General features: G+C 52.1%; 3 protein-coding genes across 11 annotated transcripts; 1 reads left to right on the top strand and 2 right to left on the bottom strand.

The window, feature by feature from the left end:
- Positions 1-7,322: 7,322 nt before the first annotated feature.
- On the top strand, positions 7,323-14,765 carry KAT5 (lysine acetyltransferase 5). 6 transcript variants are annotated; one of them, XM_060103277.1, is made up of 14 exons: positions 7,323-7,528; positions 7,628-7,694; positions 8,020-8,088; positions 8,175-8,311; positions 8,575-8,757; positions 8,847-8,921; positions 9,034-9,108; positions 9,620-9,703; positions 9,777-9,866; positions 11,578-11,718; positions 11,800-11,893; positions 13,790-13,949; positions 14,084-14,165; positions 14,257-14,765. In XM_060103277.1, the coding sequence occupies exons 1-14, from the start codon at positions 7,517-7,519 to the stop codon at positions 14,389-14,391; spliced, it is 1,404 nt and encodes a 467-aa protein (XP_059959260.1). In that variant the 5' UTR covers positions 7,323-7,516; the 3' UTR covers positions 14,392-14,765. The 6 variants fall into 6 exon arrangements, with proteins under 6 accessions (XP_059959260.1, XP_059959257.1, XP_059959258.1 ...); XM_060103274.1 differs by having other exon boundaries at positions 7,324-7,528; positions 9,455-9,703; positions 14,257-14,756; XM_060103275.1 differs by having other exon boundaries at positions 7,325-7,528; positions 8,602-8,757; positions 9,455-9,703; positions 14,257-14,755.
- A 115-nt stretch (positions 14,766-14,880) lies between these two features.
- Positions 14,881-16,156, bottom strand: RNASEH2C (ribonuclease H2 subunit C). Its single transcript, XM_060103279.1, has 4 exons — positions 15,921-16,156; positions 15,538-15,731; positions 15,338-15,457; positions 14,881-15,014 (listed from the first exon to the last, which is right to left on the bottom strand). The coding sequence occupies exons 1-4, from the start codon at positions 16,090-16,092 to the stop codon at positions 14,988-14,990; spliced, it is 513 nt and encodes a 170-aa protein (XP_059959262.1). The 5' UTR covers positions 16,093-16,156; the 3' UTR covers positions 14,881-14,987.
- Positions 16,157-17,724: 1,568 nt separating this feature from the next.
- On the bottom strand, positions 17,725-23,542 carry AP5B1 (adaptor related protein complex 5 subunit beta 1). 4 transcript variants are annotated; one of them, XM_060105052.1, is made up of 4 exons: positions 23,279-23,479; positions 22,935-23,102; positions 20,329-22,830; positions 17,725-19,798 (listed from the first exon to the last, which is right to left on the bottom strand). In XM_060105052.1, the coding sequence occupies exons 1-3, from the start codon at positions 23,417-23,419 to the stop codon at positions 20,347-20,349; spliced, it is 2,793 nt and encodes a 930-aa protein (XP_059961035.1). In that variant the 5' UTR covers positions 23,420-23,479; the 3' UTR covers positions 17,725-19,798; positions 20,329-20,346. The 4 variants fall into 4 exon arrangements, with proteins under 4 accessions (XP_059961035.1, XP_059961036.1, XP_059961038.1 ...); XM_060105053.1 differs by lacking the exon at positions 23,279-23,479 and adding an exon at positions 23,497-23,542 and having other exon boundaries at positions 17,725-22,830; XM_060105055.1 differs by having other exon boundaries at positions 17,725-22,830; positions 23,445-23,491.
- Positions 23,543-24,212: the final 670 nt, after the last annotated feature.

The following is a 24,212-nucleotide window of genomic DNA, read 5'->3' as shown; positions in this document are numbered from 1 at the left end:
AAAAAAAAAAAAAAGAAAGAAATATTTAATATTTAGAAGTTATCATTCTTAAAATGACAATGTAAAACATACAAAGCATTCATTGCCCTGATACTCTTTTTTTTTTTTTTTTTTTGCGATATGCGGGCCTCTCACTGCTGTGGCCTCTCCCGTTGCGGAGCACAGGCTCCGGACGCGCAGGCCCAGCGGCCATGGCTCACGGGCCCAGCCGCTCCGCGGCACATGGGATCCTCCCAGACCGGGGCACGAACCCGTATCCCCTGCATCGGCAGGCGGACTCTCAACCACTGCGCCACCAGGGAGGCCCTGCCCTGATACTCTTGATAACTGTTTCATAACAACCAGACCAGATGTAAAAACCTTCGTTTCATTTTGCATTTACCTTGGTCAAAAGGGTGTCCACAAGTATCTTCAACAACTTGGGTGTATATGTTCCTTTGTAAAAGCTCATCTCCTCATCTTCTTTTTTTTTTTTTTTTTTTTGGCCATGCAGTTTGCCGGATCTTAGTTCCCTGACAACCAGGGATCTAACCCCTGCCCCCTGCAGTGGAAGCTTGGAGCCCTAACCACTGGACTGCCAGGGAAGTCCCTCACCTCCTTTCTTAATGAGGAAAATATTTTATCTGCTAGTCCTGATTTTGGTCTTGCTGTTGAAATGAATACTGTTAATTCAGATTTCAGATCAGTTTCTGGTTTCCTGTTGGAGTATTACATAACTTTCACAACTTTTTTTTTTCTCCTCTTAAAGCAGGGGTCCCCAACCTTTTTGGCACCAGGGACGGGTTTTGTGGAAGACAGTTTTTCCGCAGGTGCGGGGGGAGGGTGGTTTCAGGATGATTCAAGCGCATTACATCTATTGTGCACTTTATTTCTATTATTATTACATGGTAATGTATAATGAAATAATTATACGACTCACCATAATGCAGAATCAGTGGGAGCCCTGAGCTTTTTTTCCTGCAACTAAATGGTTCCATCTGGGGGTGATGGGAGACAATGACACCCGAAGTGCGTTGCTTATGTCCAAGCTACTCTGTAAGATGCAGCTTGTCACTTGCCACTCACTGATAGGGTTTTGATATGAGTCTGCAAGCAATTGATTTATTACGGTCTCTGTACAGTCAAACCACTCTGCTAATGATGATCTGTATTTGCAGCCACTCCCCAGTGCTAGCATCAATGCCTCAGCTCCACTTCAGATCACCAGGCATTAGAGTCTCATAAGGAGCGCGCATCCTAGATCCCTCGCATGCGCAGTTCACCGTAGGGTTCGCGCTCCTGTGAGAATCTAATGCCGCAGCTGATCTGACAGGAGGCGGAACTCAGGCGGTAATGCCAGTGATGGGGAGCGGCTGTAAATACAGTGAAGCTTTGTTGACTTGCCCGTCGCTCATCTCCTGCTGTGTGACCTGGTTCCTAGCAGGCCACGGACGGGTACTGGTCCATGGCCCAGGGGTTGAGGACCCCTGTCTTAAAGTATTCACAAAGAACTGTAGCTTATAGTGAATATTTAAAATACTGGAATACTCCTGTGAACATTATCGGGTAGTATTTGAATAATGTAACATTTGGATCTTCCAGCAAGATTAGCAGTACTACACAGAATCCCTTGGTGAAATGACCAATTTAAGAACTTATTTTACTTCCAAAAGGTGTTATTTCTTGAACACCATTCACAAACTTTGTATAAAGAATACTTGTATATAAATTTATTAATTTATATTTTAGTTGCCAGAATGACTCATTGATGTGGTATATCCATGCAATGGAATATTATTCAACCTTAAAAGGGAATGAAATTCTGATACATTCTACAACATGGACAAATCTTAAAAACATTATTCTAAGTGAAATAAGCCATATGCAAAAAAGCAGATTTGTATGATCCCATTTGTATGAGGTACCTAGAGCAGTGAAATTCTTAAAGAGAGAAAGTAGAATAGTGGCTACCAGGGTCTGGGAGGCCAGGGTGGGGAGTTAGTGTTTTAATAGGTACAGAGTTTATATTGGGGATGGTGAAAAGATTTGGAGATGGATAGTGGAGATGATTGCGGAACAAAGTGAATATACTTAATGCCACTAAACTGTACACTCAAAAATGGTTAAAATGGTAAATTTTATGTTATGTATATTTTACCATAACTTAAAAAAAAAAGACTGACTCACTGTTATCAGGGTCACAAACCTACACTTACAAAATGGTAACAGCTACAAGAAGCAAGACTAATTTCATTACGATGACTTCTGGCTTTCATAGTTCTATTTCTGCTTTTGCTTTTAATCTGACATCAGTGAGTTCTTTTGAAGCAGTAACCTCTCCACTTGGATTGCTAAGCCTTAACTGTTGAGGGAGAATTATATCCTTTTTTTCTTGATTTTTTTCAAGATCAGGTCCAGCCATGAAATTTGTGGGACCTGGTGCAAAATGAATATGCGGGGCCCTGTGTTCAAAAATTAAGAATTTTTAAGATGTCGACAATGGAGCATTAAACTAAGTGCAGAATCCTTCTAAGCTCTGGGCCCTGTGCAACTGCACTGGTCTTACACCCATGAAATCAGCCCTGCTCAGGATTCAGCAAAACACAAATTTCCTGAGAAATGCCAAGAAGGCATTTATGCCTGGAAACAGGAGGTGTGAAAGCAGAAGCGTGTGGCCCAGTGGCTGCAGCGGGCACTGGGCCACCCTAAGGGGAATCCCCTTGAAAACAAAGCCAACCGACTGAGCTGGTGGATAAAGGTGCCATCTTTGAGCCACAGAGTTGACCAGCTTTGGAGCTGCTCCAGCTCCAGGGAGGTAAGAACTCCAGTTTATTCGGAGTTTATTCTTTGTTTTCTGTTATTTACAACCAAGAATGTCCAACTGATGCACATCTTATAGAAACGTCCTTCCTCATCCTTGCAGCCCCCTCTGGTTCCCCTCCAATCACTCTCCTTTAAAAAAAAAAAAAAAAAAGGTGGCATTCCCTGGCGGCCTAGTGGTTAGGACATGGCGCTTCCACTGCAGCAGTCTGGGTTCAATCCCTCGTCTGAGAACTAGGATCCCAGAAGCTGCGAGGTGTGGCCCAAAAAAAAAAAAAAAAAAAAAAAAAGCTAAAACCAAATTTTTTTCCATTTTAACTTTTTTTTTCTTTTTTTAACATCTTTATTGGAGTATAACTGATTTACAATGCTGTGTTAGTTTCTGCTTTATAACAAAGTGAATCAGTTATACATATACATATATCCCCATATCTCCTCCCTCTTGAGTCTCCCTCCCACCCTCCCTATCCCACCCCTCTAGGTGGTCACAAAGCACCGAGCTGATCTCCCTGTGCTATGCGGCTGATTCCCACTAGCTATCTATTTTACATTTGGTAGCGTATACATGGCCATGCCACTCTCTCACTTTGTCCCATCTTACCCTTCTCCCTCCCCGTAACCTCAAGTACATTCTCTAGTAGGTCTGCATCTTTATTCCTGCCTTGCCCTTAGGTTCTTCATGACCATTTCTTTGTTTTGTTTTTTAGATTCCATATGTATGTGTTAGGATACGGTATTTGTTTTTCTCTTTCTGACTTACTTCACTCTGCATGACAGACTCTAGGTCCATCCACCTCACTACAAATAACTCAATTTTGTTTCTTTTTTTGGCTGAGTAATATTCCATTGTATATATGTGCCACACCTTTTTTATCCATTCATCTGTCGATGGACACTTAGGTTGCTTCCATGTCCTGACTATTGTAAATAAAGCTGCAAGGAACATTGTGGTACGTGACTCTTTTTGAATTATGGTTTTCTCAGGGTATATGCCCAGTAGTGGGATTGCTGGGTCGTATGGTAGTTCTATTTTTAGTTTTTTAAGGAACCTCCATACTGTTCTCCATAGTGGCTGTATCAATTTACATTCCCACCAACAGTGCAAGAGGGTTCCCTTTTCTCCACACCCTCTCCAGCATTTATTACTTGTAGATTTTTTGATGATGGCCATTCTGACCGGTGTGAGATGATATCTCATTGTAGTTTCGATTTGCATTTCTCTAATGATTAATGATGTTGAGCATTCTTTCATGTGTTTGTTGGCAATCTGTATATCTTCTTCGGAGAAATGTCTATTTAGGTCTTCTGCCCATTTTTGGATTGGGTTGTTTGTTTTTTTGATATTGAGCTGCATGAGCTGCTTGTATATTTTGGAGATTAATCCTTTGTCAGTTGCTTCATGTGCAAATATTTTCTCCCATTCTGAGGGTTGTCTTTTCATCTCGTTTATGGTTTCCTTTGCTGTGCAAAAGCTTTTAAGTTTCATTAGGTCCCATTTGTTTATTTTTGTTTTTATTTCCATTTCTCTAGGAGATGGGTCAAAAAGGATCTTGCTGTGATTTATGTCATAGTGTTCTGCCTATGTTTTCCTCTAAGAGTCATTTTAACTTTTCATGGAAACTCAAACTACCCTAAAGAATTGTGTATTTGTGCAGCTTCCAGTTCCTCGACCCCTACAGAGTCTGGCTTTCTCTCACCCCCACCTCTGTGAGAGTGCCCCCTGAAGTCTGGGAGGACCAGCCAACCACCTAGCCCAGCGGGCATTTTCCTGCCCTTGCTGCCATCCATGCTGAGGATTCCCAGACCTGGGCCTGCAGTCTTGGACTCTCTGCCAAACAGTCTTTACCCCCACTTTGATTTTTTTTTTTTTAATTAATTTATTTATTTTTGGCTGTGTTGGGTCTTCGTTTCTGTGCAAGGGCTTTCTGTAGTTGCGGCAAGCTGGGGCCACTCTTCATCGCAGTGCGCGGGCCTCTCACTGTTGCGGCCTTTCTTGTTGCAGAGCACAGGCTCCAGATGTGCAGGCTCAGTAGTTGTGGCTCACGGGCCTAGTTGCTCTGTGGCATGTGGGCTCCTCCCAGACCAGGGCTCGAACCCATGTCCCCTGCACTGGCAGGAGACTCTCAACCACTGCGCCACCAGGGAAGCCCTTGGGGTTTTTTTTTTTAACACAAATAATTTTTTATTTTTAAAGTTACAACCTACCAAAAAATTAACACCTTGTCAATCCAGAACAACACCAGCAACCATTCTTCATGCACTTATCTTAGAATAAAAGTCCCGTCGGCTGGTAGGATGAAGTTTACGCTATGGAAACTTCTCTCCCACAGCCACGACCCCCTTCTATGACAGGCCCCTGCTTCCCTTGTTTCCCCCATCCCCACAACAGCATTCACCTGTCCCACCCCAGAAAGTGCCGCTCATGGTAACCGTTTGTAGAAAATGATTTTAATGGATACAGCAAATACACTTTTTAAAAAGCCCTCTCTGAAAACCAGACATGATGAAAATGAATTGTGTTCTTGAATTTTTTTTTTTAAGCCTTCACTGGGCCGAAAAGGTGTCATTCTGAATATTTGAGTTTTGTCTTAGGTACTTGTTTTCCTTTAGATCCCCTGAGATATAAAGAACACAAGTCCGTTTTCCCAAATGAGCGAGCTGTTGAGCCTGGTGGGACTCAGCTTCCGGCCCCTTTCCTGGCTCGGTGTCTTTCCTGGGAACTAGTTATTGCTTCCATGACACTGTGACAGGGAATGTTCCACAAAGGCCATGGGCCTGGTCACAGCCCACCTGCAATGACAACTCTGCGCTGAAAAACACACCAGCCCGAGAGCTCTTATCCAGAAGAAACATCTTCAGCCCTCAAGGTCACGGACTCATCATTAGTGCAGTTTAGACGAAATGCTTGTTTACCCCCACCTTGAATTCAGCCATCATTTTGATGGATCTGGATATTTTAAGCACAACCATAGCACACACATTTGGAAAACAGAAGTCCATGTTCCTTCTTTCTTCTTTTCTTTTTTTTTTAATATTTATTTATTTGGCCGCATTGGGTCTTAGTTGCGGCATGCGGGATCTTTCCTTGCAGTGCACAGTCTTCTCTCTAGTTGTGGTGTGCAGGCTTTTTTTCTTTTCTCTAGTTGTGGTGCACAGGTTCCAGAGCACATGGACTCTGTTGTTTGCAGCTCGCAGGCTCTAGTTGAGGCACGCAAACTCAGTAGTTGTGGCATGAAGGCTTAGTTTCCCCACAGCATGTGGGATCTTAGTTCCCTGACCAGGGATCGAACCCGCATCCCCTGCATTGTGAGGCAGATTCTTTACCACTGGACCACCAGAGGAGTCCCAATTATCCATTTTATTTATTTGTTTGTTTGTTTATGGTTCCATATGGTTATTTATGGACCATATGGTTATTTATGGTCTTCGTTGCTGCACGCAGGCTTTCTCTAGTTGCGGCAAGTGGGGGCTACGCACAGGCTTCTCATTGCAGTGGCTTCTCTTGTTGCAGATCATGGGCTCTAGGTGCGTGGGCTCTAGAGTGCAGGCTCAGTAGTTGTGGCGCACAGGCTTAGTTGTTCCGAGGCACGTGGGACCCTCCCAGACCAGGGCTGGAACCCATGTCCCCCGCGTTGACAGGAGGCTTCTTAACCACTGCGCCACCAGGGAAGTTCCAATTATTCAGTTTTAATGTGGATGGAGTCATAGACAAAACGTCAATGAATGAGTGTGGCTATGCTCCAACAAAACATTGTTTACAGACCCTGAAATTTGAATTTCATAATTTTCATGTGTCATGAAATGTTCTTTTGATACTTCCCCAAGCTTTAAAAAATATAAAAACCATTCTTAGCCCACTGGCTGTAGGAAAACTAGCAGCGGGTTGGATTTGGCCTGCACGCCACAGTTTGCCTACCTGCCCATTTCCTTCGCCTTGCAGGTTTATTATTATTATTTTTTTGGTTTACCAAAACACTTATCACTCTTTAATAGACTAGATAATTTATTTTTAAAATATATTTACTGTTTGTTATCTATACCCCTCTTTTTTTCTTCCCAACCTCCAAGAATGCAAGCTCCAGAAGGAGGAGATTATTTTATTCACTGATGTATTCCAGGCTCCTAGAATAGTGCCTGGCACATGGTAGGCGATAACTAAGCACTTGTTGAATGTATAAATGAAAAATGTTGTAATTACTCTTATAATTAGCAACCTATTATACAAAACAACAAACCCATAAATCTTCCGTGACTCCCAGCCCTAAGTAATGAAGTCCACAACTTAGCGACGCGTTGAGTCCTTCAAGTCCTGGCCACTTCTCCAGACCCACCCCCCAACTCCCGGCCGAGCACGCGCAGTTCACTCCCCGCGACGCATCGTTACGCCAGTAGGAGACGCCCCAGCCCGGCCGCCCTCAAAGCACTAACACCAGTCCCACGTGACCGGCGTCGCACCCAGTGAGCGTCACGTGACGGACTCAGTTTTCCTCCAATCGTTGTGCACGTTGTGGGGATTCCACCCAGGACCTGGCCTGAGGCTTAAAACACACCATTCCCCCAGCAGCCAAACGGGCCGGCTCCGTCAGCAAGCTGGGCGGCGATGTCTCTCAAGGGTCCTCTCGTAAAGCCGCTTCGGGGAGGCCTGGGCCTACAACGTGTTCAGTCCCGGAAGTGACGTCTCCCAGAGGGGCCGGAAGTGGCAGTGGAGGGAGGGAAGATGGCGGAGGTGGTGAGTCCGGTGCCCGGGGCGGGGCGGAGGGAGCCAGGGGAGGTGGGTAGAGCCCGAGGCCCCCCAGTAGCCGACCCTGGCGCCGCGCTGTCTCCCCAGGGGGAGATAATCGAGGGCTGCCGCCTGCCCGTGCTGCGGCGGAACCAAGACAACGAAGATGAGTGGCGTGAGTGACGTCGGGGGGCGGGGCTAAGGAACCTGAGGGCGAGGGGCGGGGGAGAGTCAACCGAACCCAGGGGAGGGGGTGGGGCCTCTAGAATTCTGGAGCGGGCGGGGCGCAGATACTCAGGAGGGGCGTGGCTTTTAGCCGTTTGTGAGGGACCGGGCAGGGCTTGGAGAGGGGATGGCACTTGGTGACTAACGGGGGCTTGAGCGAGCGGTTTCAAGTGCTGGGGCTTAGGAATCGGGCCTCGTGGTGGAGTTCAGGTCGTAGGAGGGTGGAGCCTCATGGCCTGGTCTGTCTAAGGCCCTTGCCTCTGCTGTTCCCACAGCCCTGGCTGAGATACTGAGCGTGAAGGACATCAGTGGCCGGAAGCTTTTCTACGTCCATTACATTGACTGTGAGTTCTGGGCCGGGATGAGGTGGGGCCGCAGGGTTGCGGGGCAGCCTCTGGCACTCCTTCCTGAGCCATCCCCACTGCTGCAGTCAACAAACGCCTGGATGAATGGGTGACCCACGAGCGGCTGGACCTAAAGAAGATCCAGTTCCCCAAGAAAGAGGCCAAGACCCCCACCAAGAACGGACTTCCTGGGTCCCGCCCCGGCTCTCCAGAGAGAGAGGTGGTGAGTAGGTCCCCTGCTTCACCTCCTCTCTCCTGCCTCCTACTTTTCAAATCTCTTGGCCTCAGTGGCTCCTGGATGGGCTGGAGGCTGTGCCCTCCCACCCTGGCTTCAGCTTGTGAAGGATGGGGGCCAAACTGCAGATGTAGTTTCCAGAGTCCAGTGGCTGTTCCTGTGTCCTTGAAAGGGCAGAGGGTGGGGTTTGATCACTCCATGCTGAGGGGGCCCTACTCCCCTTCCTGATCCCACCACCAACCCCGCCCCAGAGGAAGACCCTGGACCTATCTCTACAGCCGGCCTCCGCCCAGGCCAGCGGGAAGACCTTGCCAATCCCGGTCCAGATCACACTCCGCTTCAACCTGCCCAAGGAGCGGGAGGCCATTCCCGGCGGCGAGCCCGACCAGCCGCTCTCCTCCAGCTCCTGCCTGCAGCCCAACCACCGCTCAACGGTACCCTCAGCAATTCCAGGGACCTTGCTTTCCTCTCAGGTCCCACCTTCTCTACCTTCTGACCCACCTGTCCTGGTTTCTCTCTGCAGAAACGGAAGGTGGAGGTGGTTTCACCAGCGACCCCAGTGCCCAGCGAGACAGCCCCAGCCTCAGTTTTTCCCCAGGTGAGTCCCCCCCCAAACCATCTCTTCTTCCCTTCCCTTCTTCTAACCTCTGGTAGCCCCTTTCGGGCTCATTTCACAGCTATGTCTTCTATTCCTACTTTCTCACCTGCAGAATGGATCAGCCCGTAGGGCAGTGGCAGCTCAGCCAGGGCGGAAGCGAAAATCGAATTGCTTGGGCACTGATGAGGTAGGTCTGAGGAAGAGGGAAGCTGGGTGAAAAGGAGGGGACATAGGCAGGGCGGAGACTTTAGCGACTAGTTTAAAAATGAACAAGGGGCGCTGAGCAGAGATGGCATTGGTGGGACTGGGAGCGAGGCGGAGCTGGTTCAGATCAGGCATTGGGTGATCTTTTCTACATTCCAAATGAAAACTTTCTAAGTCTTGGTTTAACTGGAAAGTGGGGATTTTAGTACCTCCCCCAATAGGTTTGCTGTTAGGTTTGAACAAGGAAACCTGTGGAAAGGCTGTGAGCTGTAAAGTGCCCTGCTTGAATTGTCTCCTGTAACCTGGTGTGTTCCACCGGCCTTGGGCAGGACTCGCAGGACAGCTCAGATGGAATACCGTCAGCTCCTCGCATGACTGGGAGCCTGGTGTCTGACCGGAGCCACGACGACATCGTCACCCGGATGAAGAACATCGAGTGCATTGAGCTGGGCCGGCACCGCCTCAAGCCCTGGTACTTCTCTCCATACCCACAGGAGCTCACCACGCTGCCCGTCCTCTACCTCTGCGAGTTCTGCCTCAAGTACGGCCGAAGCCTCAAGTGTCTGCAGCGTCACTTGGTATGAGGGGTCTCAGGAGGCCACCCTCCTAGCAATCCCCCACCCCCGCCCCTAATTCTCCTCTCTTCCTCAGACCAAGTGTGACCTGCGACATCCTCCAGGCAACGAGATTTACCGAAAGGGCACCATCTCCTTCTTTGAGATCGATGGACGTAAGAACAAGGTCAGTGGCTGAGGGGCAGCGGGGAGTCCTTGTCACCGGGAGTCTGAGGGAGTCAAGTGAGCAGCTTCTTCCAGCTCAGGAAAACACTGACCATTCTGGCTAACAGATGTGTTCACCCCATTTACTGCATTCCTGCTGTAGGGCAGGTGGTGGGAGATATTGTACAAGGTGAATTAGACAAAATCTCTGCTGAGAGCTCACAGGGGGAAACAGACGTGCTAATGGCTGCATAGATCCCAGTGTGATACGTGTCATGAAACACAAAGGGTGGGTTATCAGGATCCAGAAGAGGTGGACAGCAAAGCTTCACAGAGGAGGTAACCTTTGAGCCGTGACACAAGCAGTGGGTTCTGAAGGGCAGGAATGGGTGCTGACTCCAGAGATACTGCGGGTTCAGTTTCAGACAACCGCAATCAGGTGAACATCGAAATAAAGCGGTCACACCAATTTTTTTGGTTTCCCTAAGCATATTAAAGTTACTTTACGCTATGCCGTAGTCTGTTAAGCGTGCAGTAGCACTGTGTCTAAAAAAACAATTACAGTAGTAACATTGAGAATCACTGGTTACCGTAACAAATATAATAACGAAAAAGTTTGTAATATTATTGCAAGAATTATGAAAATGTGATACAGACATGAAGTGAGCACATGCTTTTGGAAAAATGGCACTGATAGACTCAATGCAGGGTTGCCACAAACCTTCAATTTGTAAAAAAAACTGTGCAGAGACAGTGTAAAAGGTGAAGATCCTTTTTTCTGGCTGGAGGGCAGACAGGATGAGGCAAGGCTGTCTTACATGGGACAGAGCTCAGGTGGTGGGATTGAGGTCAGGTGGTGGGATTGAGGTCAGCTGGGAAGTGGGGACACTACAGGTTTGGGGCTGCAAACCTGCCTTAGCCTGGCTGTGGGGAGGAAGAAGGGCGTAACCTGGAGGGACCTCTAAAAGGGAAATGCCTCCATTCTTGGGGCCTGGAGGGCGGGGAGGGAGAGGCAGTCACCTAGATTGGCAGGGGACAGCTCTTGCTTGGGTGCCGGGGGGACTTGAGAGGAAGACGCTGCTTTAACCACTGTTAACTGTATCAAGTGTGGGCTTGGGTATCCAAATGGCCGCCCAGCAGGTGCTTGAAAAGCCAAATCTGAAATGCAGGAAAGTTGTGAGAATAGAAGTAAAGTAGCAAGATTAATAATTTTGCTGGAGCAGCCCTTGAGGCAGTTATTTTGTCAAATTCCAGAATTATTTACCCCCTTGTAGAAGAGCAGATCAGTTCTCAAGAGGTGTGACTGTGGGTTGCAGAGTGTTGTTTTTTTGACAACCAGTTTCCTAAGACTGTCACACAGGCAGAGCTTTTCTCATAATCCTTGGTCAGTCTTTCTTCGTGGGGACACATCAGTTTGTTGACTGGTAACTGTGGCAGAGGGCAGTGGAGGCTTCCAGGCCAGAGTTAGATGGGGTATGGAGAGCAGGAGTAGACCTGCCCAACTTACCGGGGGGCGGGTGCTTGAACACCATCACACAGCTGAAACGTGGGCTCCTGGACACTAAGAAGGGCCCGTGCACCGGACACAGCGACCGATGGACTGGGTCAGGCCCCAGGGAGGAAGGCTCCTCACCTATCAGCCTGGGGGACAAAGAACCTTCAGGCTGACCCTGGCCCAATGGCCATGCTCAAGGCTGGGTACCCAGGGTGGTGACAGACCTTTTCGTTTGCAGAGTTACTCCCAGAACCTGTGTCTTCTGGCTAAGTGTTTCCTCGACCACAAGACACTGTACTATGACACAGACCCTTTCCTCTTCTACGTCATGACGGAGTATGACTGCAAGGGCTTCCACATCGTGGGCTACTTCTCCAAGGTGAGTGCTCATCCAGGCTGTTCCTCAGTCCTGCCCTGAGCTAGGTCCCTTCCCTCACACTCACCTGCCCCTCTTTTCCAGGAAAAGGAATCCACAGAAGACTACAACGTGGCATGCATCCTGACTCTGCCTCCCTACCAGCGCCGGGGCTACGGCAAGCTGCTGATCGAGTTCAGTGAGTACCTGTGCTGCTGGCCGGGGGCTGGGGGCAGGTCCTGGGAGGCCCAGGCCCCATCGCTGTCTCACGCACAGATGCTGCACACAGACATGTCGGGTTGCTGTGTTCTCAGCCCTGGCTGTGCAGTCCAGTCACCAGCGGAACTGGCTAGAAATAAAAGATGAGACTCTCCCAAGGTTCTCTCTGTTCTGGGGTGACTGCCCTGTTCGTCTGGGCTAGGTTTTCAGCCCCTCAGAGTTCCTTGGCCAAGGTTCTAAGTACCACTCAACTTATCCCAAATCTGACTTGTCTGCTCCTGCCCAGGGCATGGGCAGAGGCCGAGTGAGCCACTCCTGCTCAGCTGTCTGGTCCTGTGCGGCTATACACGTTCCTGGGCAAGGGCCTGTGGTTCATTTCCCTGCTTGTTCTCTGAGCCTTGGGGACAGCAGATGTCACGTCAAACATGACTCACAGGGATCTGGCCTCTGCCCCTCATCAGACATGAAGTCTTCATTAGCCCCCAAGGCCCCCTCTTGCTTCCCAGCCTCTTACCCTCATTCCATTCAACTCACCACTCACTGCACCCTTGGGATAACCAAGCTCTGACCCGGGAGGTAAGGAGGGAGCTTAGCTGTCTGGTGAAGACTTGGAGGCTTAACTTGATCACCGTCATGTTCTGAGAAATTTTATTGGTATAGAAAGATGCCAAGATGGGGTCACATCCTCAGGGAACCTTCTGCCTGAAGAGCAGAAGGTTGCTGAAAGTCAGTCTAGGCCTTGGAGCTCAGACCTCAGTGGAGATGGGATGTGTGTGGGGCCACCAAGGAAATGTGCTCAGCTGTGCCCGGCAGGAGCAGACAGGACACTAGAAGCACCGTTCTGGGCAGCTCCAGGGGGTGGGTCGGTGTTCACTGGGAGGGGCTGGGAGTTCCTGCAGCTGAGGAGGCAGGTGTGGCCTCCAGTTGATCCGTCAGGACTCTGCATGCGCCTCCCCGCAAAGGTGAATAAGAACTCAAGTGAGCCCCTCCCTCTGCCATGCTTCCTTCCTCCAAAGCACTAGCCTCTCTGTCCTCCCCACCGGGCTGCTTGGTGGAAGTCACAGGAAGTTGGGCAAGAGGGTCAGACTGGCTAATAAAGATGAATCGGGGGAAAGCAGAAAGGGCTACGATCCAACACAAGGCTCGTTATGACTGGGGATAAAGGGCTTCTAGAAGTAGTGGAGACATCTCAGGGCCCTGATGGGGAAATGAATACTGTCCAAGAGATGTGAAACCGCTCAGGGTTTCACAGGGCCTGAGGGTCTCACCAGGAACTGCCTGCCAGTGCCCAGTGGTCAGCAGGGTAGAGGAGGGCAGAGCAGTCAGAATGGGAGGGAGAGAGCCACTGGAGAGGTAGCTACTGCTGAGGAATGGCCTCCCTCTGACTTGGGAAGTGCTTTGGCGCCCTTCTCCTTGCTTCCTCCCAGCCATCCAGTCAGGCCAGCCTGGTCTTAGAGCAGCTAATGCTTCTCAGGTCACAGCCGGCGGACTGATTTGACTGAGAATGCAAGCATCCTCAGGCCTGGACCAGAGGTGGGGTCTTCCCCTCTTTTCACGTATCCAGGCGCAGAGTCTGGTATGACTGAGGCAAGTTGGAGGCATGCACTTTACACAAACCATTTTCTCTGCACTCCCCACATCCCACCTGTAAGCCCTCACTGGCTTCTAGTTGATTGTAGCTACTTCTCTCAGTGCCCTCAGCACACAGGTGAACAGTACGCTCACTATTCCCTTACAAGGAAACTGAGGCACAGAACTACCACATGGCAGGCCCAGGATGGGAGCCATGCAGTCTACCTCTGCAACCTGCATTCCTAAACGATGGTTGCATAACGCTGTGATTGCTTACCCACCCCTTCCTGCTCCATTGCTTTAGGCTATGAACTCTCCAAAGTGGAAGGGAAAACGGGGACCCCTGAGAAGCCCCTCTCGGATCTTGGCCTCCTATCCTACCGAAGCTACTGGTCCCAGACCATTCTGGAGATCTTGATGGGGCTGAAGTCAGAGAGCGGAGAGAGGCCGCAGATCACCATCAAGTGAGCCTGGCCCTGCCTGCCCGGGGGTGCATGGCATGACCTGTCTGTTCCTGGGCTTTCTCACTCTTCGGGCTACTGGGGGCCTGGGGTGGAGATGTAGGCCCCCAGGGGACCTGATCTTTGCCCTCCCACAGTGAGATCAGTGAAATTACCAGCATCAAGAAGGAGGATGTCATCTCCACTCTACAGTACCTCAACCTCATCAACTACTACAAGGTAGGCAGGCAGGCAGGGGGAGACGTGTGTGTAGGGGTGCGGAGAGCAGGCCCCGCGTGGGCTGACCTGCCTGGCCCCATCTCCTGTCCAGGGCCAGTATATCCTCACACTGTCGGAGGACATCGTGGATGGGCACGAACGGGCTATGCTCAAGCGGCTTCTTCGGATCGACTCCAAGTGTCTGCACTTCACTCCCAAAGACTGGAGCAAGAGGGGAAAATGGTGACCAGGCAGTGCCCGTGGCAATGCCAGCAAAGCCAGCAGAACTGGCGCTGACAGCCCATCCTTGCCCCGCTGGGGTCTCCAAGAGGCACGCCAAGGGAAAGAGGGCTGAGGACACCTCCACAAGGAGAGGACAGGCCTGGTAAAGGCCTACTGGTGCTTAGCCCCAAGGCGAGCTCAGGGCTCAGGTCAACTCCAAGGTCAGCTGGCTGCAGGCCCAGGCCTGCTGTGAACCAGGGACCAGAGGGAGCCAGGCAGCTGTGTACAGTGAGATGGGGGGTGCGGGTGGCTTGTATAGAGGACTGGTGGCTGTACAAATTTCTTTTGTAAAGTAGGAGCTGGGGGTGGGGTGGGGTGGGAACTGGCTGCAGAATTCTGCCCTCTCTTGCCCCACTGCCCCCTGGCAATAAATTGTTTCTATAGGTCAGAGCTGTGAAAGGTCCTTGTGGGAAAATGGGCAGTGCTGACTCCAAGGTGCTGGCAAACTTACAGGTGTTCTGTGAAGAGCTCCTTTATTGGGGTGACGGAATCAGGCTCCAAATTGAAGAAGGGTTTACTGGGGTGAAGGGATCGGTGGCTTTCAATTTCAAGCTCTGGTTCTCAGTCCTCGGGTACCTGTGCGTGAATCTGCAACAGGAATCACCTCTGCTATTGGATTTCTGCAGTATAGTGACTGGGTGGCCCAGATCCTCGGGAGAGACCCAGCTGCTCAAAATCATAGCCCTTCTAGAAGGCCAGAGAAGAGTGGTGGGGAAGCCATGCTGCCCCTACCCAGTCTAATCCTCCAGTCAGACCCAGGTTCCATCTGCCCCATTGTTCTCCCCAGCCCCGAAGCCCCCAGATTCACTCAGAGGCAAGATTCTGGACAACTTAGAAAACCACCTTGAAGGGGCGGGGGGTGGGGGGGTTGGATGGGGTCTGGGAGGGAGGGGGCTCATCCATGTACTCACCGCTGCAGCGAGGCTGGGCCAGGTTAGGGCCCCACGCACTTTGGCATCGGGACCGGGGATAGCCTCCAGGCCCCACAGGGTGAAGCTGCTGAAACTGGCTGTGGCTCCGATAAAGCGGTCCTGGGGAAGGGGCCCCGGCTCAGCATCTGGGCCGCCGCTCCCACCCGCGCTCCCTTGCAACCCTATATCCCCGTGCTCACGAAGTCGCGCTCCAGCGCCTCCGGGGGCTCCACCAGTTCCCGCTCTTGCTCGTCATCCTCCAAACCCTCCGAGAAGTCCTGCTCCCCGAGCAACACCTCTCCCTTCTCTTCTGTCATCACATATCCCACGAGGCCGGGCGGCACCACCACCTCCTCGCCGCGTAGACTGCGGCCCCGGAACGACACTTCCAGTCCTGGAGGAGGCAGGAGAAGGGCCCCAGTGAGGGTCTGATCCAGGCCTAGCGGAGCAAGCCCGGTAGCCGCCCTCCCTCCACCTTCGGTGGACCACGATCCCCGGAAGCCCTCGCGCAGCTCCTCGCGGAGGAGAGCGCGGCGCCGGCGCGGGGGCTGCCGGGAGTCGTAGTCCAGCCGAGCGTGCTTACCGTCGGGACCCTGGCGGATGGCCGGGGTGAAGAAGAGCCCCACGGGGGCGGGCCGGTTAACCAGAACCTCGCAGGGCAGAAGATGCAGCAAGGCGGGGGCGGGATCGCGCAGCGTAACAGGGCGCAGGTGGACGCGGCGCTTGTCGACGGCTTCCCCGTCGCTGCTTTCCATTGTCCGTCGCGACCCCGTTGCTCGCGGGCTAAGGCCAAAGCTGGCGCGTAAAGCGCGCGGAGCCTGTCGGGAGGCCTGGGGCAGTCAGCGCAGAGCCTCCTGGGAAGCGTAGGCTTCTCTGAAGCTCCTCTGCAATACCGCCTCTCTGTGTTCGAGCCCCAGATTTTTTTCTTGAAAAATTTTTTCCGATAGTATATTTTTATTTTAAAACGATCCCTAAGAGTTCACTTTTTATATATTGACTGGTAGAGAGTGTTTTGTTTTGTCTTGGTGTGTGTGTGTGTTTAACTAGGGATAACAACCCTTCCTCAAATGTGTTGAAAATATTTTACCCGAGTTTGTCTTAAAAACTTCTGTATTGGTCATTTTTATTACAGAGAAGACGTTTATTTTTTGTAGTCAAATATATCCGCCTTTTCTTTTCTTTTCTTTTTTTTTTTTTTTTTTTTTTGTGGTACGCGGGCCTCTCACTGTTGTGGCCTCTCCCGTTGCGGAGCACAGGCTCCGGACGCGCAGGCTCAGCGGCCATGGCTCACAGGCCCAGCCGCTCCGTGGCATGTGGGATCTTCCCTGCCCGGGGCACAAACCTGTGTCCCCTGCATCGGCAGGCGGACTCTCAACCACCGCGCCACCAGGGAAGCCCCAGCCTTTTCTTTTTATGTCTAGTTTTTGCAGTACTCTTTCCTTTTGATTTCTTAACTCTTCTTTAATGTTTATTTGTCCAGATACCTAACTTAAATAGATTTTGGCAAGTACTCTCATAAAACGAACCCATACATAACTGGTAATTAACATTAAGATTGCATTTAATTTATAGATTTGAGAAAGAGAAAAACATCCTTGGACATCCAGGAGCTGGCCTTGGTGTTCTGTTGAACATGAACAATTTCACAGAACATAGACATCAGACAAGGTCACTCTGTGATGTGAAGGATCAAAACAAAAACAAGATCATTCTGTAATTATGTGAACACTGACAAAGACACAAATATTGTCCAACACACAAAAATAATGAAAATCCCTCTATCTTGGATAATATGTTTCTGTTGCTACTTTACCAATTGCAGCTTTAGCCTCCGTATAGTTAAGATTTGTTAACATATCCCATCATAGAAACACTCCCACTTGCTGACATCCAATCCAGAGAAAAGTCCTACTTCTTTAAACCCTCCCTCATATCCCCAACACAAGCCCAAATCCTAGAAATCCTTCGTAATGCCTTCTTACTGAGATACCCCACACTGCAAAACTAGTAACTACAGATGTGTGCCTGGTGGTCTTTGGCTGGAGGGTATTGACAGATTAGAGTTTTGCTTTCATTTTCTACCAAGCATAAGATACATAATACAATTTATTTTTGTCTCCTTTTATGTCTTATCCGTACGGCTGTGGGGTTTTCTTCTTTTATACATATTTTAAAGTTTATTCCTAGATAGCTTATATTGTTTCTATTACAAACAAGATCCTTTTTTTCTTTTTTTCTTTTTACATTCTGATTATTATTTATCTATAGCAGAGGTTGGTGAACCTCTCACATTTGGTTTCTGACACAAGTACTCAGCTTTGTCATTGTAGCATAAAAACAGCCACAGACAATATGTAAATAAATAAGCATGGATGTGTTCCAATAAAACTTTATTTGCAAAAACACAGTGGGCTGAAAAAAACAAACAAACAAAAAAAACCACAGTGGGCTGGATTTGGCCTGTAGGCCATAGTTTTCAGGAAAGCTGTTGATTCTTTTTTTTTTTTTATGTATGTATGTATGTATGTATGTATGTATGTATGTATTTATTTATGGCTGTGTTGGGTCTTCGTTTCTGTGCGAGGGCTTTCTCTAGTTGAGACGAGAGGGGGCCATTCTTCATGGCGGTGCGCGGGCCTCTATCGCGGCCTCTCTTGTTGCGGAGCACAGGCTCCAGACGCGCAGGATCAGTAATTGTGGCTCACGGGCCCAGTTGCTCCACGGCATGTGGGATCTTCCCAGACCAGGGCTCGAACCCGTGTCCCCTGCACTGGCAGGCAGACTCTCAACCACTGCGCCACCAGGGAAGCCCTAAAAGATTTACTTTTACTTTATGTGATTATTTACATTTCCAAAGTCAAACTACAAAGTAAGATTTAGAGAAACCTAGTATCTGTTCCTCTTCCTTGCAAACAGTTCTCTCCTGCCCTATGTGATCTTTTAAATATTTTAGTTCATCTTTCCATTGTTTATTCTTTTAGTGTTAGCATACATTTATGTATATTGAATTCAATTTCCTAATATTTTTTTGTGGAGGATTTTTGCCCCTATGTTCATGAGTGATATTGATCTGTAGTTTCCTTTCTCGTGATGTCTTTATCTGGTGTTGGTATTAGGATAATGCTGGTCTCACAGAATGAATTAGGAAGTGTTCCCTCTGCTTCTATTTTCTGGAAGAGATTGTAAGGAATTGTTATTGTTTCTGAAATGTTTTTTCACAAGAGGAATTCACCAGGGAACCATCTTGGACTGTTGCTTTTTTTTTTTTTAGGAGATTTTCACTAATTTTTGTTGTTCATTTTAAGAGATTTTTTTTTCAGCTTTACTGAGGTATAACTGACAAAATTGTAAGATATTTAAAGTGTACATCATGATGATTTGATGTGTCACCTCACATATTTATTATATGTTAACAATATACAGTATTAACCATTGTAACTATTAATTATTGATTCACTTTCTCGAGGTATAGCTCTATTCAGATTATCTATTTTCCTTTGTGTAAGTTTTGTTACTTTGTGTTGTTCAAGGAATTGGTCCATTTCATTCATCAGATTGTGGGCACAGAATTGTTCATATTTATTATCCCTTTAATGTCCATGGGCTCAGTAGTGATGTCCCCTCTTTTATTTCTGGTATTAATAATTTGTGTTCTCTTTTTTTCTTAGTTAGCCTAGCTAGAGGCTTATCAATTTTACTGATCTTTTCATAGAACCAGCTTTTGGTTTCATCGATTTTCTTTGTTGAATTCCTCCTTTCAATTTCACTGATTTCTGCTTTAATTTTTATTTATCTTCCTCTACTTGCTGTAGGCTCATATTACTCTTCTTTCTCTAGTAACCTAAAGTAAAAGGTTAGATTATTGATTTTTGTATCTTTCTTCTTTTCTAATATATTCATTTAATGCCACAAACCTCACTCCCAAGTATTGCTTTCACTGAATCACACAGATTTTGACAGGTTGTATTTTCATTTTCATTTAGTTCAGGATATTTTAAATTTTCTCATGGGGCTTCTTTGACCCATGTGTTATACAGAAGTATGTTGCTTAATCTCCAAATATTTGGGAATTTTCCAGCTATCATTCTGTCATTGATTTCTACTTTAATTCCATTGTGGTCCAAAAGCAGATTTCTGTTCTTTTAAATTTGTTAAGGTGTGTTTTATGGCCCAAAATGTGGTCACAGTGGATGTTCCATGTGCACTTGAGAACATGTATTCTTCTATTGTTGGATACAATATTCTATCATCTTTTTTTTTTAATGAGTAATGTTGTTCTTTTATTTATTTATTTATTGGCTGCGTTAGGTCTTTGTTGCTGCGCGGGCTTTCTCTAGTTGCGATGAGTGGGGGCTACTCTTCATTGCGGTGCGTGGGCTTCTCATCGCAGTGGCTTCTCGTTGCAGAGTGTGGGCTTCAGCAGTTGTTGCGCGTGGGCTCAGTAGTTGTGGCTCACGGGCTCTAGAGGAAGGGGCCACCAGGCCGCTGCAGCCTCCTCTGTTTCTGCCCATTGGTCCCTCGTCCTGTCTAGCCTGAGCTCCCTGTGCAGAGACCCTGCAAACCTCTGGAGTTGAAAAGCACTGGCTCACAGGTCAGGAGGCCTAAGTCCAGCTTCACTCTCATTCCTAAATTGCTGGGTGGCTTTGAGCAAGGCTTTTCCCTCTCTGGGAAGCAAAAATGTGGATATTTTTTATCCTGCCTCTTGGGCAGGGATTCTAGAGAATCCTAGTATATCCGGGCAGGAAGGAACTTTCATGCCCTGCAGTCTGGGGCTTCCTAGCTTGGAAGCTTTCCTGGAGCCTCTGACCCCCACCCCAGTGTGCCTTCCCCCAACCAGGGCCCAAAAGAAAACAAACCAGTGAGGATTGTTAGCAAAAATAGGGGGGGGTTGTTTTGTTTTGTTTTTACAGAAAGGAGCTACGGGGCTGTATCCTGGCTCTCAGCAGCCCTTCTCAGGCAAGAGCCCGCAAAGGCCGCAGTCCTGCTCCTACCTGGCCCGGCCCTGGGGCTCAGCCAGCCGCTGACAGCCCCCGGAGGTAATCCCCCACCAGAGGCAGCACAGCCCAGTCATCAGTCCGCAGGGCCACGGGCACTCCGTCCGCCTGGGCTGCTTCCAGCCGCAGCAGCAACCGTGAGTCTGGGGGCAGACGGATGGCTATAAGGTAGCTGGTCGGGGGTTGGGCCACCACCACAAAGGGCTCTAGGTGGCGGGACACCAAGGCCTCCAGCCCATGTGACCCGAGAGGGCACCACAAGCGACTCTCGGTGCCCTTTGGCAGGCAAGAGGCCCAGAGCTCCTCAAAGAAGCCCAGCTTGGCCCCCTCGGGGGGCTGGGGGAAAGGCAGAAAGAGGTCAGCGAAGTTCACAAGCAGGGGTGGCAGGTGTGCATGGCAGGTGAGGCCGCTGGGTGTGGTGTACAGGGCGCGCACAGCCAGTCTCGCGGGAGCTGGGCGTCGGGGCTGCAGAGGCAGCAGCAGAGGGCGGGCAGGGCGGCCGGGGCACAGGCAGGGCACGTGCACAGCCCCCAAGGGTGCATAGAGCTGTCTTTCCACATGGAAGCGCAGTTCCAGAGAATACACCTGTTCCAGCACCTCCACCTGGAGCTGCAGCACTGGGACCGGGCCCTTGGCTCTATGGGGACCCACGCTTAGCCGAATCGGGGCCGGGGCCTCCTGCACCATCAGCGCTGCAGCAAAGCCCTGGTTCTCGGCCACCAGTGAAGAGGCCAGTGCAGGTGCGGCAAGGGAGGGGCCCAGGGCCACCCCCAGCTTGGGCTCTTCCAGATGGGCCAGGAGGATGTAGTAGAGGCGCGCGTGGTCCCGCCCATCAGGGTCCTCCAGCTGCCTGGCCAGGGCCTGCAGCAAGTCCGCCAGGCCTCCTCCAACACCTGCCCGCAGCAGGGCCCGGCAGACCTGCAGGAGGGCCTGCTGGAGGCCCCAGTCCATGCAGCGGGCAGCTGCAGCCTGCAGGAAGCCGAGGGTGGCACTCTGGGCATCCCCATCTGCCACCCTTGCCAGCATCTGCAGGTGCCAACGAAGGGCCTCATCCCTGCCTGGCCCGGACACCACCTCCTGCCGCAAGACCACCTTTAAGGGTTGCCCCAGCTCAGGGCCCACCCGATCCAAGAGATCCACGAAATGGGGAGCCAGTGCAGGCCGGGCTCGGTACAGCTGGGCCAGTCCGTGGGTCAACCGTGTCAGCACCAGAGGTTGCCCGGCCAGGCAGCGAGCAACGAGGTAGGAGGCCTGGAAGCAGAGAGTGGCTAAGGCCCGGGGGCCACCATCCAGGGCTGCCCTCTGCCGCAGGCCAGCCAGTAGCTCCTCCAGGTACCGCCGGGGGCTCTGATCCTGGCCCTTTTCCTCCTTTTCTTCGTCTTCCACACAGAGGAGGCACAGCAGATGCAGGCGGGCCAGGAGGTCCATCGGGTCATGCAGGAGACTGGGCAGGAGACCACGGCATAGCTGGGACCCCAGCAATAGCGGGGCAGCCTCCTCGCCTGCGGGGCCCAGCGGCCAGTTCTCAGGGAAGTTCAAGAGGCAGTGCAGGTAGAAGAGATGGGTGGGCAGGGGCAGGGCCGGGTGCTGGGCAGCCAAGGTGAGCCGGCGAAGCAGCAAGGCCTCATCCTGGGCTGTGAACAGTGCCTCACCAAAGGCCGCCTTCAGAGCCAGAACAGCGTGCAGCAGCGTCAGCTGTGCTGTGCCCAGCAGCCGTACCAGCTGTGGCTTGAAGAGCACTGGTGGCTGTCCCCGAAGACCCCGCAGGGCCCAGCCCAGCAGCCACAGAAGCTGGGCCTGGGCCACAGGAGTGAGCAGGTAGGAGGCGTCCAGAAGCTGGGCCACGGCAGCCCGCAGCTCCCGGGCCTCCTCAGGACTGAGCTCCAGCGTGGCAAGGCAACACTCCCCCTCCTCAGCTGCTGGCCAACTGGGTGCCTGGGGCTGAAGGTGGGCATCACCCTTCTCAGCTAGCATCCAGTTCCAGGGACAACCCTCAGTGGGACAGTCCCCAGCCACGAGCAGGCCCTGCAGGCCAGCCCTGGCTCTGGCTTGTATCACCAAGGCGTTTCGCAGGGCAAGTGCCAGCAGCAGGCTGAGTGGCTGTACAGCGCCCTCCTGCCCCAGCAGGCCCCGCAGCAGCCCCAGACAGCCCCCCAGCAGCCCAGGCTTGCAGCTCTCCAGCTCCCGCAGGCACTCCCACGCTGTGGCCTGCAGGGGGCGCTGTTCCGAAGCAGGGCCAAAGCTTCTCCCCAAATCGCGGCCCGAGGCCAAGCCCAGCAGCAGGGGCAAGAGCCGGCGGGAGGCTCCCGAGGAGCGGCCCAGCGCACCTCCTGCCGCCAAGGCTGTGGTGGCCGCCAGCAGAAGGGGCCGCCGCAGAGCCGAGGGCCGCGGGGGTAGAAGGACCAGGGTATCCAACAGGGAGGTGGCGGCTGCTTCGGCCGCAGGAGCGTCCGGCCACAGCTGGGCTGGGTACTCCAAGCTCAGAGACAGCAAGGAAACCTGGGGATAGGGGGTTCTGGGTGGGAATCACGAAGCTGAGGTTAAGGGCACGGCTGGCTGAAGGGACCACCTGGGCCAGGACACGGGTCACACGCAGGGCCTACCTTAGTCGGCTCGCTCAGCTTCTCATTCCTCAGGTCGCTCAGCAGGTGACGACCCAGATCCTCACCCTCAGGACCTGCCATGAAGGTGGACGGGCTGGCCCGGAAGGTGCCCAGGCGCTGGGCCCAGGTTTCTCGGCTCGTGGGCCCCATGGTCAGGCACGCAAGTCCCTGCAGAAGAGCGAGGGAGGATCAGACGTGCGGCCTGGAGACGCGCGGGGCCCCAGGGCCGCCAGAGGGCGCGCGAGCCCCTGCGCCAACCCCGAAGGGGCCACTGTCACCCCAGGGCCGCCTAGCAGATCCCAACCGCCCTCGGCCACGCGCAGAGGCCAGCGGGGACCCCGCACCCGGGTCCCGAGATGAAACCCAGAGGTTTCGGGGGTGACGCTAGGGCGGGCCGCCTGGGTCCCCGGGGGGAAGAGGGCTGGCGAGCAGGGGTGGGGGTGCCGGGCAGGCAGCTGGCGCAGAGGTGCGTGCCGAGAGCTCATTAGGCCGCCTGCCCGCAGCCGGTACCGAAGCCACAGCACCGCCCTGGCGCCCGCGGTAACGGGTCGGCCGCTCTCACCCTGCCTGACCCAGCGGCCGCTGGCGCTCTGGCCGGCCGGCTACTTCCGGGCTGGCTGCGCTGGGCGGGGTGGGGCGGGGCGGGGCGCGCGGCGCGTGGGCGGCCGAACTGAGGCGGGTCCCTCTCGGGGGCGAGGCCGTAACGGAGCCACCGCCTCCCCCGCCTTCCGGGCCGCCGCCCCCCTGCCCTCCTGCTGGCAGGTTAAGACTCGTTGGTTTCGCTGGGGCTAACTGTCCCGCTGTGCGCAGGCCCCCCTTCCCCGGAACAGCCGCAGGCCCATGCACAGGCGGTGGAGTTGGGTGGGCCTGGGCTCCCGGATGCCAGGGTCCCCTCTGCGCGCGGACTGCAATCTCAGGGCGCTCCGGCGGACAGCGGCCCGGGCCCCGTCCGCGCCTGCCAGACTGCTGAGGATGGCAACCAGCGCGCCCCGCGCCGGCGCCCGGGCGAGGCGCACCCTGCGCCAGCCGCCCGCGGCCTCTGGGGGTGACGCGGATTGGAGTCCTTGGGGCTCCCCGTGTGGCCGCTGTGGGGTGTACAAGGTGCGGTCCCCGGGCGCCCGCAGGAACTGCGCGCCGTGGGCCCGGCTAAACCGGTCGGGCGGGCGCCGCAGGGCTTGGCTTCGCTTCCCCGACGCCGGCCCCGGCTCCCCACCTCCTCGGCTTGGGGGCGCTGAGCCGGCGCCGGGGTCGGGGCAGGCGGAAGCTGCTGACCTTTGG

Source organism: Mesoplodon densirostris, chromosome 7, assembly GCF_025265405.1.
Source record: "Mesoplodon densirostris isolate mMesDen1 chromosome 7, mMesDen1 primary haplotype, whole genome shotgun sequence".
Classification (NCBI taxonomy): Eukaryota; Metazoa; Chordata; class Mammalia; order Artiodactyla; family Ziphiidae; genus Mesoplodon; species Mesoplodon densirostris.
This window is presented reverse-complemented; position numbering and strand designations above follow the sequence as displayed.

What these genes read in the sequence shown, in the direction of transcription:
- KAT5 (XM_060103273.1), top strand. Translation starts at nt 7,517, where the DNA reads ATGGCGGAGGTGGTGAGTCCGGTGCCCGGGGCGGGGCGGAGGGAGCCA. An exon ending in CTACGTCCATTACATTGACT is followed by an intron (nt 8,089 to 8,174) that starts GTGAGTTCTGGG and finishes CCACTGCTGCAG; the next exon opens with TCAACAAACGCCTGGATGAA. An exon ending in AGTGTCTGCAGCGTCACTTG is followed by an intron (nt 9,704 to 9,776) that starts GTATGAGGGGTC and finishes TCTCTTCCTCAG; the next exon opens with ACCAAGTGTGACCTGCGACA.
- RNASEH2C (XM_060103279.1), bottom strand. Translation starts at nt 16,092, where the DNA reads ATGGAAAGCAGCGACGGGGAAGCCGTCGACAAGCGCCGCGTCCACCTG. An exon ending in CATCCGCCAGGGTCCCGACG is followed by an intron (nt 15,732 to 15,920) that starts GTAAGCACGCTC and finishes TGCCTCCTCCAG; the next exon opens with GACTGGAAGTGTCGTTCCGG. An exon ending in GGCCCAGCCTCGCTGCAGCG is followed by an intron (nt 15,015 to 15,337) that starts GTGAGTACATGG and finishes TTCCTGTTGCAG; the next exon opens with ATTCACGCACAGGTACCCGA.
- AP5B1 (XM_060105051.1), bottom strand. Translation starts at nt 23,419, where the DNA reads ATGAGCTCTCGGCACGCACCTCTGCGCCAGCTGCCTGCCCGGCACCCC. An exon ending in GGTTTCATCTCGGGACCCGG is followed by an intron (nt 23,103 to 23,278) that starts GTGCGGGGTCCC and finishes GCTCTTCTGCAG; the next exon opens with GGACTTGCGTGCCTGACCAT. An exon ending in AGCTGAGCGAGCCGACTAAG is followed by an intron (nt 22,831 to 22,934) that starts GTAGGCCCTGCG and finishes CCCTATCCCCAG; the next exon opens with GTTTCCTTGCTGTCTCTGAG.